Source organism: Hipposideros armiger, unplaced genomic scaffold (assembly GCF_001890085.2).
Source record: "Hipposideros armiger isolate ML-2016 unplaced genomic scaffold, ASM189008v1 scaffold_93, whole genome shotgun sequence".
NCBI classification, from domain to species: Eukaryota; Metazoa; Chordata; class Mammalia; order Chiroptera; family Hipposideridae; genus Hipposideros; species Hipposideros armiger.
The window spans coordinates 1,930,901-1,943,077 of record NW_017731443.1 but is presented as its reverse complement, the minus strand read 5'-3'; the positions used below and the strand labels follow the sequence as shown (position 1 = coordinate 1,943,077).

The window sequence follows — 12,177 nt, the reverse complement described above, 5'->3', positions numbered from 1 at the left end:
ATGAAAGCACAAGCCAGTGGTTCTCAAACTGGCCCACACCTGCAGCACTTGGGAAGTTACTGAAACACAACTTCTCTGACCTTCCCCAAACTTATTGAATCGGAAACTGAGGTGGGACTCAGCAATCTGTATTTTAACAAGCTTTTCAGGTGAGTCACTGGCGTAAGCCAAAGGAACCTGACCTAGACAGAGCGACTGAGGAAGGTTTCGTTGAAGAAATGAAGTGAGAGCTGAAGGATGAGCGGGAGGCACACAGGCAGTGAAAACAGCATGTGCAGATGTCCTGTGGTAAGAGGGAGCCTGGTATGCTTCAGGAACCAAGAGAAGGTGAATGTCTGAGGGCCTTGGAGGCTGTGGCAGGAGCTTGCCCTGATTCCTGAGAGTAATGGGAAGTCATTGAGGGGGATAAGAGGAGTAGGCTAACTTCATCAGAACTGCATTTGAAAAAGGTGACTTATTTGTCCAGATTCAGGATAGGACCAGGGCATAACTTGCTTTATTGCACTTCACAGATACTGCATTTGTTACAAATTAAAGGTAAGACCCTCCACCAGCAAAAAGATTATGATTCGCTGAAGACTTAGATGGTGGTTAGCATTTTTTAGCAGTATTTTTAAATTAAGGTACATATATTGTTTTTTAGACATAATGTTATTGCACACAATAGACTGCAGTACTGTGTACTGCAGTACTGTGTAAACATACTTTTTTTTTTGTTTTTTTTTTAGCTGAGCCATCCTGCCACCTGTTGGCAGCTCAGCGGCTGCTCAGCTTGGGCCGGGACTCGAACTGCTGTTGCTCAGAGCTCAAACTCTTGAGCGAGCTCTTAACCAACTGAGCCACTCGGCCGGCCCTTAAACATACCTTTTATTCATACTGCGAAACCAGAAAACCCATGTGACTCTCTTTATTGCGAGCCTCACTTTAGTAGGCAGCAAGTCCTAGGAAACTTGAGAAGCTGGTTGGTTGGGTGGGGGGGGTTCCAGGTTCCTTTGAAGTGGGAGGAGGGACAAGGGAGAGCTTCTTTGAGACATCTGGCCTGAGGACATACGTGTGCCACAGGGCACTGCAGCAGGAGCAGGTCGGTGACTTTAGGATGCTCTGTGACCAGAGACAGTTGGCAGTGCGGCACTGGAGCTCAGGACAGTAGTCAGATTGGAGACACCAATTAAGAGTGACTTATCTTAATGAAACTAAAAACTAAACTTGCTGTTCCGTGAGTCTGGCAAAATTGATTTAAGCCAGAATTACCCCCAAATTGTGTCATTTTCCCCTTTACCTGCACATCGTGTCATTATACACATAAGTCAGTCCCCTGTAATTTCTCCTGTGACCACTGCTATAAAAAAATAAGTACACATGATGTTTGACAACGTGTATCCAATGAGACACTAGTTAACATGTTTGCTCAGTTATAAGCCTTCAGACACCACCCTCGGTTTCAACCTCAAAAGCAGTTCACTGACTCCTTCCTAGTTCTTGGGGAGTCCTTCTATCTACATGAGTCTCAGGAATAATGATGACCTTTAATATCTGTTCATTCCTTAAGGAATTTAACATGCATATTATGAGACCCTGCTGATGTAAAAACATCTAGCTTTTAAAAATATCTTCCTCCTTTTCCTGTCTGATCTTTGTTTGTCTTTCCACCCTCCTTTCCAACACTGTATCATCCCCTCCCTGGGCCTCTGAAGGACTGAGCTGTTTCTCATGGCTCAGCTCACATAATGCTTAACCCGACCCTCACTTCAGTGCTGTTCTGCAGCCCAGCTGGGAGTGCTTTCCTTGGGCTAGAGGAAGGAACTGCACAGACCAGGTGCAAGACCTGCCACTCTCTCTAGTTCTAAGAAGGGGCTTAGAAGAGGGGAGCTCCAGCCCCCTCCAGAGATACATCTGGAGAGAACCAGAGAGGGAAAATGGAAGCATGTGCCCAGGTAGTGCAAAGGCAGGCTTATGGGTGTAATTACTACCCCCAAAAAGGATTTAATTTACACATAACCAAAAAAGGATTTTTATCTTTTGTTCTAGCTGGTAATGTTAGGTCCTCGCTCTTTAGTAAAGACCTGAGAAACAGAGTTTTTCGTTCCAAAAGCTTTATTCAGCCAAGCCTGGCGACCGCCTCACTCTGCAAGAGGAGAACAGCCCGAGGTCTTGGAGGGTGGAAGTTTTATAGGGGCTTGATTTCCGGGAGTTTGAGCAGAAGCAGGTATAGAAGCAAAAAAGCAGTTAGTTTTTGTAAAATGTCCTGAGTCAGGTGTGGAAATGGGTTATCTGTACAACAATAATCTATTGTTGTAACCTAATTCTTGCAAAGAAGAGCTTCTACTGTTAGCTATAACTGCATCCTGCTAGCTTAACAGGATGTTCTTTTATGTTCAGCTGGAGTATGACTTTTTCTTACTCCTCAGGGCGGGGGCTATTTTTTAAACTGGGCTTGCTTCGTCTAGGGTCTGGGCCTGGGTCCTCACAGTAATGTGGTGAGAGAGAGCAAACAGAGGACCACCCTGACCTCGGCTACGTTTATAAAAGCCACTTCCTCTTTCACATGCATGCTCTTGGCTCCCTCCCTCCCATCCAACTATACTGTACATAGCTGACACATCTAGCCCCAAATCTCTGGCACAGCGGTGGTGCTGGACAGCCACTGGGTCTCTCAGGCTGACCAGTCAGAAGGGATCTCAGAGGAAAGTGAGGCACAGAAAGGGCAGTGTCTGGCTCAGGCAGACCTTGTCTTTCCATGAACCTGTGTGAGCGTGGGTGGAGGCCACTAGCGCTAGTTCAAGTCACTTCTGTTACAGAACTCAAGGGGTTCGCTGCTTGGGGTGTTCCGCAGAGAAGTGGTTGTAGTTAAGCAGTTTTTTATTTACTTGCACCAAGTAAGAGACAGGACTCCCATCCAAGCTCTGTCTCCCTGAAGGGAGGCTTAGCCATTGCTTATATACACTATTTGGTTAATTACATGTTGATTTCTTCTTTGCAGTTGGCTACACTTATCTGGTTGGGTTCCTCTCAAGCTTATCCTGTTTACAGCTGAGTCTGCAAAATACTGTGCTACACTGTAACATTTAGCAAGAACAACATTTGGTAAGAACTGTCCAGACCTTGGGACCCTTGTCCTATCTAACACTTCCCCTAGACTCACAACTTCCTTACTTAAAAAAAAATCCACAGCACATTTCTACCATTAGGAGCTGCCAGAGCACTGCTTTTTAAACTTCAGGGTGTGTCTAAAAGTCACAGGAGAGCTTTGTACAACACAGATTCCTGGACCTCAGCCTCAGTGAGCTCCCAGTCAGTCCCAGGTGGGCCCTGGGATTCTGCATTTCTAACCAGCTCCGGGAGGTCCTGACACCCACTGCGCCACGGACCACACTGGGACCACCCCGACCTCAGTCAGAACTCGAAGACCCTCACCTACTGTGTGAGTTAGGGTGAAGGCCAAACTGGTGGGATAAAGAGACCAGAATGCAGCCGCCCAGGGCAGTTAGGTGGGCTGTGCTCCCAAAGCCCCCCAGGTTCCCAGCCAGTGGGTTCCTCCTGCATTCTCAGCAGTCTTTCCAAGGTCACCATTTCAGCCAACACAGGGAGGAATTTCCTTGTAAGCAAACTACAGGCCATTTGGTTGCATCACACAACTTCGCTTCCAAGAACCCAACCACAGGACCCCACCAAGCTGCAGGGGAGGTTGGGACACACAGCAGGGCTCAGCGACCACATGCCCTGTGGCCATGCCATGACAAAGGAGGAATGATTTGGGATGCCACCCTCAGTTTGTGGCCCACGAGCCAGTGAAGGACAGCTCTGATGAGAACAAGCAGGGGCTGATGCCAGGCCTCCCCGGGTAAATTTGAACTTAGGTGACGCCTAGGAGACTGTCACAGTCCCTAAGGAGAGCAGGGTAGCAGAGTAACCGGGCTCTGGAGTTGGGGGCTTAGATGTGTCCAGGCAAGTTGTGTGACATACCAGACGTAGGATGAGTTACATACCATCTGCGAGCCGAGTCCACCTCCTCTGCCAACGGTGATAAGAATGCCGTGATTGTTTTTATAGGGAGCGCCCCGTAAATGGCAGGGATTCCAGGTATTCAGGTCACCGTGAGGCAGGCCCAGGTTGATCTCAGACTAGATCAGGACATTAGGGGGTACAAACTCTGCTCAGCTTTATTTCCAGTTTTTAATTCCTACTTTGCATTTGAGATAAAACAAGTGCTATTGATGAGAATGGGCCAGGCAGACATGGAGGCGCGGCGGCAGGACCAAGGCAGCAGGCGGGGTGGCTGGAGGCAGGGAGGGACGCGGGAGAGCAACGGCACTTCATTCAACAGGCATTTACCGAGCTGCTTCCAGCACCAGGCTCCGAGGTGGGAAATGAGGAGAAGTGCAACCACTGCCCTCAAGGAGCTCCCACTCTAATGGGGAAGCTGAGAAGTCAAACAACCACCATGATAAAGCACAGGCGAGGGCTACGATCAAGGCAGGCAGGGGATCTGCAGACCCCAAAGTCAGTCAGGAGCAGGGTGGAGGTGAGCGGAGAAGGGAACCCAGGTGACAGTACTCAGCCTGGGTCTGGGAGTGGGTCCAGGCAGCAGGATGATGGGGTCACCCATGGCACTGCCCACTTTTGGCCAGGAGGGTCTAAGGCCAGAGGTGATGAGCAGGCACCGCTTGTTCTCCACAGCAGGGCTGGGCTGCCCTCAGGTACCCCGCCAGGAGGGGGTGGAGTTTGGGCTTTTTCCTGAAGGTGATGGGGAGGTAAAGGATCCTGGACTGGCCGAATGTCACCTGTACCACTGGTTAGTTGGTTTACAAAGGAATCAAAGCAAGTGCTGCTGGGAGGCTGAGGCCAGGAGCGGTGGGAGTGGGGGGCTGCTCCCCACAATCGTCTCCCCAGCCCCATGTGTCTGTGAGGCTGGGAGGTGCCTTGACAAGGAAAGGTTGAGCCTCTTGCATTGAGTCTCAACCTGGTGCTTTCAACTTGGCCTCTAATCTGGACAGGTAGGTGGCGGTCTCACTGGGGAGCTGCAGGCAGTGCCTGGCCAGCTCATCCCCACGAGTGGAGGAGGTACTCGTAGCTGAGGAAGGTAACAGCATTGACAGGAAAGGCGCGGGCACTGTTGATGGTCAGCCCCCGGAAGAAGACCCCCAGTCCTTCCTGCCGGGCGCTGCTTACCATGCAGTCCAGCATCCCCTGGTACTCCCTCTGCTTTAGCCCGGCCATCTGCATCCTGGACTTGATCACATCCAAGGGGGTGGCTGTCACCCAGGAGGTGATGCCTGCAAATCCCCCTGCCACCAGCACTGTGGCTGAGCCTGGGGTAGAGGGAGCCCAGGGCAGGGTCAGATGGAGGAACAAAGCATCCTCCCCCCTCGTCTCTTCCCCCATTCTCCCTGATGGACCAGCTCCCCGACCCCACTGCCCTGTGTGCCCCACTCTCTCACACCACTTCACTTACTAGGGTTCTGGCCATCTGGCGTGGATTGGCGACAAAGCCATTCATAGGTGGCGAAGTAGATTCCCAATGTGGGGGTGTCCCTCAGCGTCAGAGCCCAGGCTCCCCGGAACAGCCCTCGGGGCCCCTCCTCCTGGAAGATGGAGGCCGCACAGTGCACAGGCCCTCTGTACTGGGGCGGGGGGCTCCCTGGCTGCGCCCTTGGCTCTGTCTGGTTTTGTAGCCGCACTTTGATGAGGTCAAAAGGAGCCAAGCAGTAGGCCTGTAGGGAAGGAAGTGTGAAGGCCCAGGATGGGGCTTCGGGTGGGAACAGTTGGCTTATCTTAACAAGAGGAAGGCAGTGGGCAGAGAGGACAGTATCTCCTGCAGGACCCCGCTGCTCCTGCTGCCAGCTCTCAGCCCCACACGCTCGAAGCTGGGGACGGGCCAGGGCCACCTCCTTCGCACCAGGCCCCTGACAGAGAGCAACGCTGCCGCTCTCCTGGGGCAGCAGTGCCCAACTTGCCTGGTACATGCATGGAGCTCGGGGACAAGCCTGGGTTTTTTTTTTCTAGAAGCGGGGGTCAGTTTCTAGCCTCTCCCAGGCCAAGAATGAGCATGTATCTGCAGTGACTGGGTCTGAAGAAACGGTTTAGTCTGTGCCCATGAAACAGCAAAGGACTGAGCCCTCTCCAGGGTTAAGGAGGTCACCTCATGAGTGTTGGGGACTCAGCTTCATAGAAATAGACTCTCCCTCCTCACCTCCTGCAGGACACCTCTTGGAGGCTCCTGAGGGGTGGCAAGCACAGGGGCCAGCCCTTCCTGTCTCTCACAAACCCCCAACTATTAGCCTCCCAACAGAAGGTGAGTGACAGGGTGGGGTCTGCAGGTCCTGGAACTCTTATCGCCTGGCTAAAGCAGACCGGACACAGATTTGGGATAATATGAGGACTGAGGGTGGGTGCTGGAAGGATGTGGAGGGAAGTTGGGGGGAGGAACTAATGCATGGATCAGAGATTCAAGTAGGTCAAGATCAGCTGTTCAGGTGAGAATTGAGGTCATAGCTGAGGTCAGCATAGTATTTAGGGGCTTGTGTGTTTTGTGTGTGTCTGTTTGTTTTGTGGAAGATACACTAGCTCAGTCCCTCAGCCTGAGAATTGCTGATGGCACAAGAGGCTCGTGGTTGGCCCTGGCAGTGATCTTCAGAGGGTGTCAGGAAGGGCAGTGGACTGGGGACCCTCCCTGTGAAATGGGACCTTGATGTCACCCTCCAGAGCCTACTAGCAGTGCCAAGCTGAGGGCTTCTCCATGGGATGTGCTCCTGAGTCCCAGGCTCCTAGGGGCTGAGGAAATGGCTGGGCCAAAGGTAGGGTGCAGACAGGGGCTGGTTAAAGCCCCTGCCCTCACCAGCCTGTGCCCACGGAGGCAGTGGGGACATCGGGCACTGCTGCATTGTTTGATGGCGTCAGCCTTAGCCAGCCAAAAGCAACTTTTGTGCACAGCAGAGGTCAGACCCTGCCCTGTTCTAACCAGGGTCACTGCCCACTCCTTCCCACCTCCACACAAAAACACATTTTCTGCTCCAAGAACCTGTGAAACTGAAGTCCTGGACTTGACAGCAAACTGGTCCAGTTAGTCCCTGGACCCAGTCCCCATCATGACTCGACAGGCCCCAGTTCTGTTATCTGTTCTGCTCTCCAAAGAGCTGGAGGGGAGGCTGACTTAGGAGCTGGCCCTGGCTGGGCCTAAGCCAGGCCACCTGGCCTGGGGCCTCAGTTGCCTTCCTTGTTTCTGGGGGCTGCCAGGTCTTGCGGCTTCGGAAACATGCAGGCATGCACCCTGCACAAGAAACGGCAGAAGAAAAGCCAGGGCCTTTGGGGTCTCATGAATCATTAATTCACTTGAGTGAGCCAGCTGACTCTGTCCTTGGTCCTTGCTCTCTGCCCCGTGAAGCCTGTCAGGAGCATCAGGGCACCTGGCTGGGGTGTGGGGTGGAGCGAGGCACACATTCCTGTGTCTGGGTGGTTAGGCCCCTCTGCTCTCCTCCCCACCTCTCAAAAGCCCAGGTACTTAAGTGCTGAGAACAAAGACCAACACCAGTGATGGAGTTACTTAATGATTAATACCCTGGGGCTCTCCCAGCAAGATCTGTGGACTGGGACTTGGGAGGCTCACAGATTGCGGCCTCCCAGGTGCTGCAAGCAACGGGCCTGAGCAGGGGGGCTGCTGGGCGAGTGCCAGGACCATGTCCTTCACCACTAGGCTTGGAGCTCTGTGGGGCTGTCAGTTCTCCAGGGTGAAAGGTCACCTTGGAGAGAGGTCTTCCCACAGCCCTGAAGCTAGCAGACTCCTCCTGAGGTGGGCAAGCCCTATCAGCCTCCGAGTGGGGTCCTCTCGGCACCATCTCCTGCACCCCACCCTCACCCTGAGCCCTCTCCGCCTTTTGCCCCTCTGTTCACCATGACCCTCCCCTCCAGGCCTGCAGCCTGGAAGGCCACAGCTCAGCCTGGCCAGGTCAGTGGGAGCAGCAAGAGCTTCCCATTTCCCCACTGCTCCCCACATTCCCATTCGCATTCCCATGCGAAGATCCTGGTCTGTGGCTGTGAGTCACCAGACAGGGCTAGGAGGGGAAGGAATGAACTGACCATCGCGGTGTGTGTGCGCACGTGTGTGTGTGTGTGTGTGTGTGTGTGTGTGTGTGCGTGCACGCGCATGTATGCGTGCCCCCATGCCACCCTGACCTGCAGGAACCCCCCGGTGCAGCCGGCTATGAAGACGTGCGTGTAGCTGGGCGGCTGGGCCCGCCGCTCCTGGTGGGAGGTTGCGGTGAGCACCAGCAGGGTGTTGCTATAGACCCCGAACAGGACGGAGTTGACCACGGCTATGCTCGCGATGGGGAAGCTCATCCCCTTGAAGAAGCCCAGGAGCTGCAGGGAGACAGTGTTAGAGTGGGTGGGGGGCGTGGGGGCCTCCCCTTTGCCCTTTCCAGCCCTGGCCAGGCCTCCTCTGGCTAGAAAAGCACTTGGAGTCTGGTATAGGGAGGGGGAGGTGGCCAGGGCTGGAACAGCCTCAGCACCACCCTTGGGCCGCTAAGCTACCACCCAAGCCCCAGTGGCCCCAGACTTGGGTCTTCTCTCTTCCAAGGGCAGAGCCCTGTCTGGAGAGAAGGAAGCTGGTACTGACTGTCCAGATGCCTCCTGCCCCAGAGCCCCAAAGAAGCAGGCCACCCACCGACTCATGGCGGTAAGTCTTGACCATACAATCCACGATGCCCCGGTAGGTGTTCTGGGTCTGTAGCCGCACCTGCATGGAAAGGAGAGCAGGCAGGCAGGCCCGGCATGGCTCCAGGCCAGCTCATCCCTCTGCCCCTCGAGCAGGATGCCAGAAGGGCAGGAAAGGCAGGAGAAAGCCGCTGTCAGCCAGGCCCTGCTCTCAGGGTGTCCTAATGTTTGATTCAGGTGGCATCTTTCATTCCGTGAGTGCCTCCCCTAGACTCACCTTTACAGTGTCAAAGGGGTGTCCCAGGACCAAACCCAGAGCGCCTGTGGTGACAAGAAGGTGCAGTGAGTGAGGCCCCTCACGCCAGGCTGAGGAAGCAAGTCTGTGCCGAGAGGAAAGAGGGATTCAGGCAGGAGGAGAGGGGGCAGGCCTTTCTGCCAGACTCCAAAAAAAAACTCCAGCTGGCCCCTGGGAACTCCCTCCACACCAGGCGCTGGGCTAGGAAGGTGTGGGGACAAGAGGACAGCAGGAGGGAGCTCCAGCCTTGCCTAGAGGACACAAATGCAGAAGGGAGGAGTCAACCACAGACACACGGTGACCTCTGGGAGTGCACCGGGAGGGTCTTGCTGGCTTATCTAACCCTGGGGCTGGATGGGGTCTCCACTGCTCCCGCCTTCCTTCAACTCACAACCACTGTCCAGTAGGGGGGCAGGGGCTTGATCCAGACAAGGCCCTGCCCTCCCAGCGCTCTGCCCCCAGCAGTGGCAGTGCAGAGCTGGGGCTCCTTAGGGGAGTCTTGCTGGCACCAGGGGAGGAGACTCCAGCCCCGGCCATCTCCCCTCTTCCAGGTCTGGCCCTCTATAGCGAAGGTTGGTCCTGGAGTGGTTGAAGCCCCAGGAGGCAAGCTCAGAATGTCCCTCTCTTTCTCCTAAGAGAAATGTCACCCTGAAGCTGGGCTGAGTGCAGAAGGCCTCGGGGCCCTGGGCGTGCAGTCCATTGCCAGGTAGAGCAGCAGCCCAATGGAGAACGCTGGACAGCAGCAGGTGAGTGAGGTTAAAGGGGAACTTCCTTTCTGAGCCCCACAAGGCAGGCTTGGAGAGTGGGGTTTGAGGTGTAGGCGCTGCCAGTATGTCAAGGAGAGCAAGCACCTTGGCTCCCCCTCTGGACAGATGTCAGGCAATGTGGCCTTGGAGCACAGCAGCACCACCCCCTACCCCCCACCCCCTCTGCGACTTCCTCTCCTCTCCCCTCAGGCAACTCCCAGGAGGCAGCTGGCTCTGGGCTCTCCAGGGGAACCAGGACTTTGGCCTCAGCTGCTCCTATGTCACCCACCTTCCCCAGGAAGTGATCCACCATTGGGGATGATGTGACAGAAGGAAGAAAAATGTCTCACCAGAGATCCAGCCAGCCACAAACTCCTCCACGGGCATTGTCCTGCCGGGTGGGAACTGGTGGCTCCAGCAGAGGAGACGCTGGTGAAAGTGTAATTCTACCCTCTCCCTTCCCCGTACCCAGACTGATAACCTCCCACTAATGTTTAACCCTGGGTGTAGGGTGAGCAGTGGCCTGGTGCCCAGACCTCACCAGATGAGGGGAGCGAGCCAGATTGGGTGGCCCTGACGCACTGGAGGAGGTGTGCAGTGTGAAATCTCACGGGACAGCCAGGATGGCCAAAGGTGGCCTTCCCCCTGCCGGCCAACGATGGTCTTGCAGACTGACCAGGCCCGGCAGGCCCCTCCAGGCTGCCTCAGTCAGCATGGATTTAATGAGCCTTCTGGGGGCAAGGCCCTGCTTGTCCAGGCATCCGCGACTGGCGGCAAGGCTGGTGAGGTGGAGCATGGCCAGCAGGGGGCAGGCCCAGCCTGCAGTTGCCAGAGCACTGGGGAATCACAGACGCCCACAAGGTGGGAAGGACCCCCATCCCAGAGGAGTGACTCAGCAGGGACTGAAGCTGAGCCTTCTCCCAGGGTTGTTTAGGACTCCCCCATGTGAGTCATCAACAGCCTCCCTTGGCTTCCTCGTCTCCAAGCCTCTTTCCCTGGGGAAAGTTGGGGGTTTTGAGTATATGAAAGATGGTGTGCCTCTCTGCTTGGGGGTGACCAGGCTATGACTGCCCCTTTCTCTTTGGACAGTGACAATCCAAACTGACAAGGCAGCAAACTGAATCTCTCTCCTGGGAGGATGAGAAGGAGGGGGGATGAAGAGGACTGGGCTCTTCTTTTGAGGGCACACGCAGTGCTCAGGAGCCACTGCCCATAGAAATCTGTGAAGGCCCCAAACATGGGTACCAACTCTTAGTGTCATCCTGACCTCTTCCTTTCCCTCACACCTCACCACCATTCCATGAGGAAATTGCGTCATTACCTTCAAAACAGATCCGAAGCTATCCCCCCCTCACCTCCTCCACTGCTACTACCCTGGCCCAAAGCCACCATCACCTCCACTTGGATTCCATCCTTGCCCCCTTCCAGTCTGTTCTCCACACAGCAGCCGGAGTGATGAGTTAACATCTAAGTCAGACCATTCTCTTCAGCTCCACATCCTGCAAAGGCCTCATCCTGCTCAGAGTCTGAACCAAAGTCCTTCCTTGGCTCTAGGAGCCCTCAAAGTGCTGCCCCATATTCCTCTGACCGTCCCCTTGCTTGCTCTACCGCAGCCACCGGGACGCCTCTTCTTCAGACGGGCTCCTGCCTCCAGCCTTCGCACTGGCTGTTCGCTCTTCCTGTTGGCCTCCTCCATCTTGGGCTCAAAGGTCACCCATGCAGTGAGCCCACCCTGATTGTCTCATTGAATACTGACACCTGTCCCACCTGCCCAGAATTCCCAGTGCCCCTTCCTGGCTCTACCTTTTTTTCCCTCCATCGCACTCATCACCTTCTGATGTACTATGTAATTAACTTTTTGTCTGTCTGGGCAGGGATCTCTGGCTGTTTTGTTCGCTAAAGTTATCGCGAAGGTTTAGAACATAAAGTATGTGGCACAGAGTAGACGCTCAATAAACGTTCGTTGAAAGAATGCATGAGTGATCAAGTCGGGGAGCAGTATCAGTGGATAGCCCTGCAGCCAGCCCTGGGTTTCCAGGTCTCTCTCCCATCTCCAAAGGGCCCCAAAGAATGTCGAGTCCCAACAATACCCCCCACCAGCCCCTCTAGATCTCATTGCAGCTCTTCCCCATCAGATGCCCAAGGACCAGTCTTGCTCACCCTTCTCCTCTTCCTCTGCCAAAGAGAAATAGTCCACCCCACTACTTTCCAGGGAGCAGGGTTTCATCTCTGACCTCCGCCCCTGGAGCTGCCCCAAGACCTTCCCAGGCATTGGTCTCTCGTGGAGGTCTGGGCTGCAATCCTACTTCTCATTCTCTCCCGTTTGGTGTTGGGCCTCTTTGTCCTCTATTACTTGCAAAAGTAAGGGCCCAGCCCAGCTGATCACTGTGCCTAAGGCCTCTTGACTCTAAATGCCTGTGGGCTGCCCCCCCCCCCGCCTTCAGAATGGGCCCCACTTTTTTCTCTAATCCCACCTCACCAACCCAG

The 12,177-nt window shown here is 54.7% G+C and overlaps 1 protein-coding gene and 1 long non-coding RNA gene across 10 annotated transcripts in view; one reads left to right on the top strand and one right to left on the bottom strand.

Annotated features, from left to right (window-relative positions):
• The first annotated feature begins 3,365 nt into the window (after window positions 1–3,365).
• LOC109384263 (uncharacterized) lies at window positions 3,366–10,031 on the top strand. Its single transcript, XR_002124371.1, has 4 exons — window positions 3,366–3,421; window positions 8,573–8,671; window positions 9,581–9,690; window positions 9,901–10,031. It is a non-coding gene; the product is annotated as an uncharacterized LOC109384263 (long non-coding RNA).
• SLC25A45 (solute carrier family 25 member 45) overlaps window positions 3,415–12,177 on the bottom strand; it is a 12,057-nt gene continuing 3,294 nt past the window's right edge. The window contains exons 1-7 of one of the 9 annotated variants that reach the window (XM_019645478.1): window positions 9,336–9,489; window positions 8,927–9,029; window positions 8,660–8,731; window positions 8,170–8,355; window positions 5,453–5,711; window positions 5,170–5,309; window positions 3,415–5,071 (exon numbers count right to left, since the gene is read on the bottom strand). In XM_019645478.1, coding sequence (XP_019501023.1) covers window positions 4,982–5,071; window positions 5,170–5,309; window positions 5,453–5,711; window positions 8,170–8,355; window positions 8,660–8,731; window positions 8,927–9,029; window positions 9,336–9,481 — 996 coding nt within the window. In that variant the 5' untranslated portion in view covers window positions 9,482–9,489 and the 3' untranslated portion in view covers window positions 3,415–4,981. Of the gene's footprint in view, window positions 5,310–5,452; window positions 5,712–8,169; window positions 8,356–8,659; window positions 9,030–9,335; window positions 9,490–9,979; window positions 11,785–12,177 lie in introns of those variants that run through there. The other 8 variants (XM_019645479.1, XM_019645480.1, XM_019645477.1 and 5 more) reach the window with 8 other exon arrangements.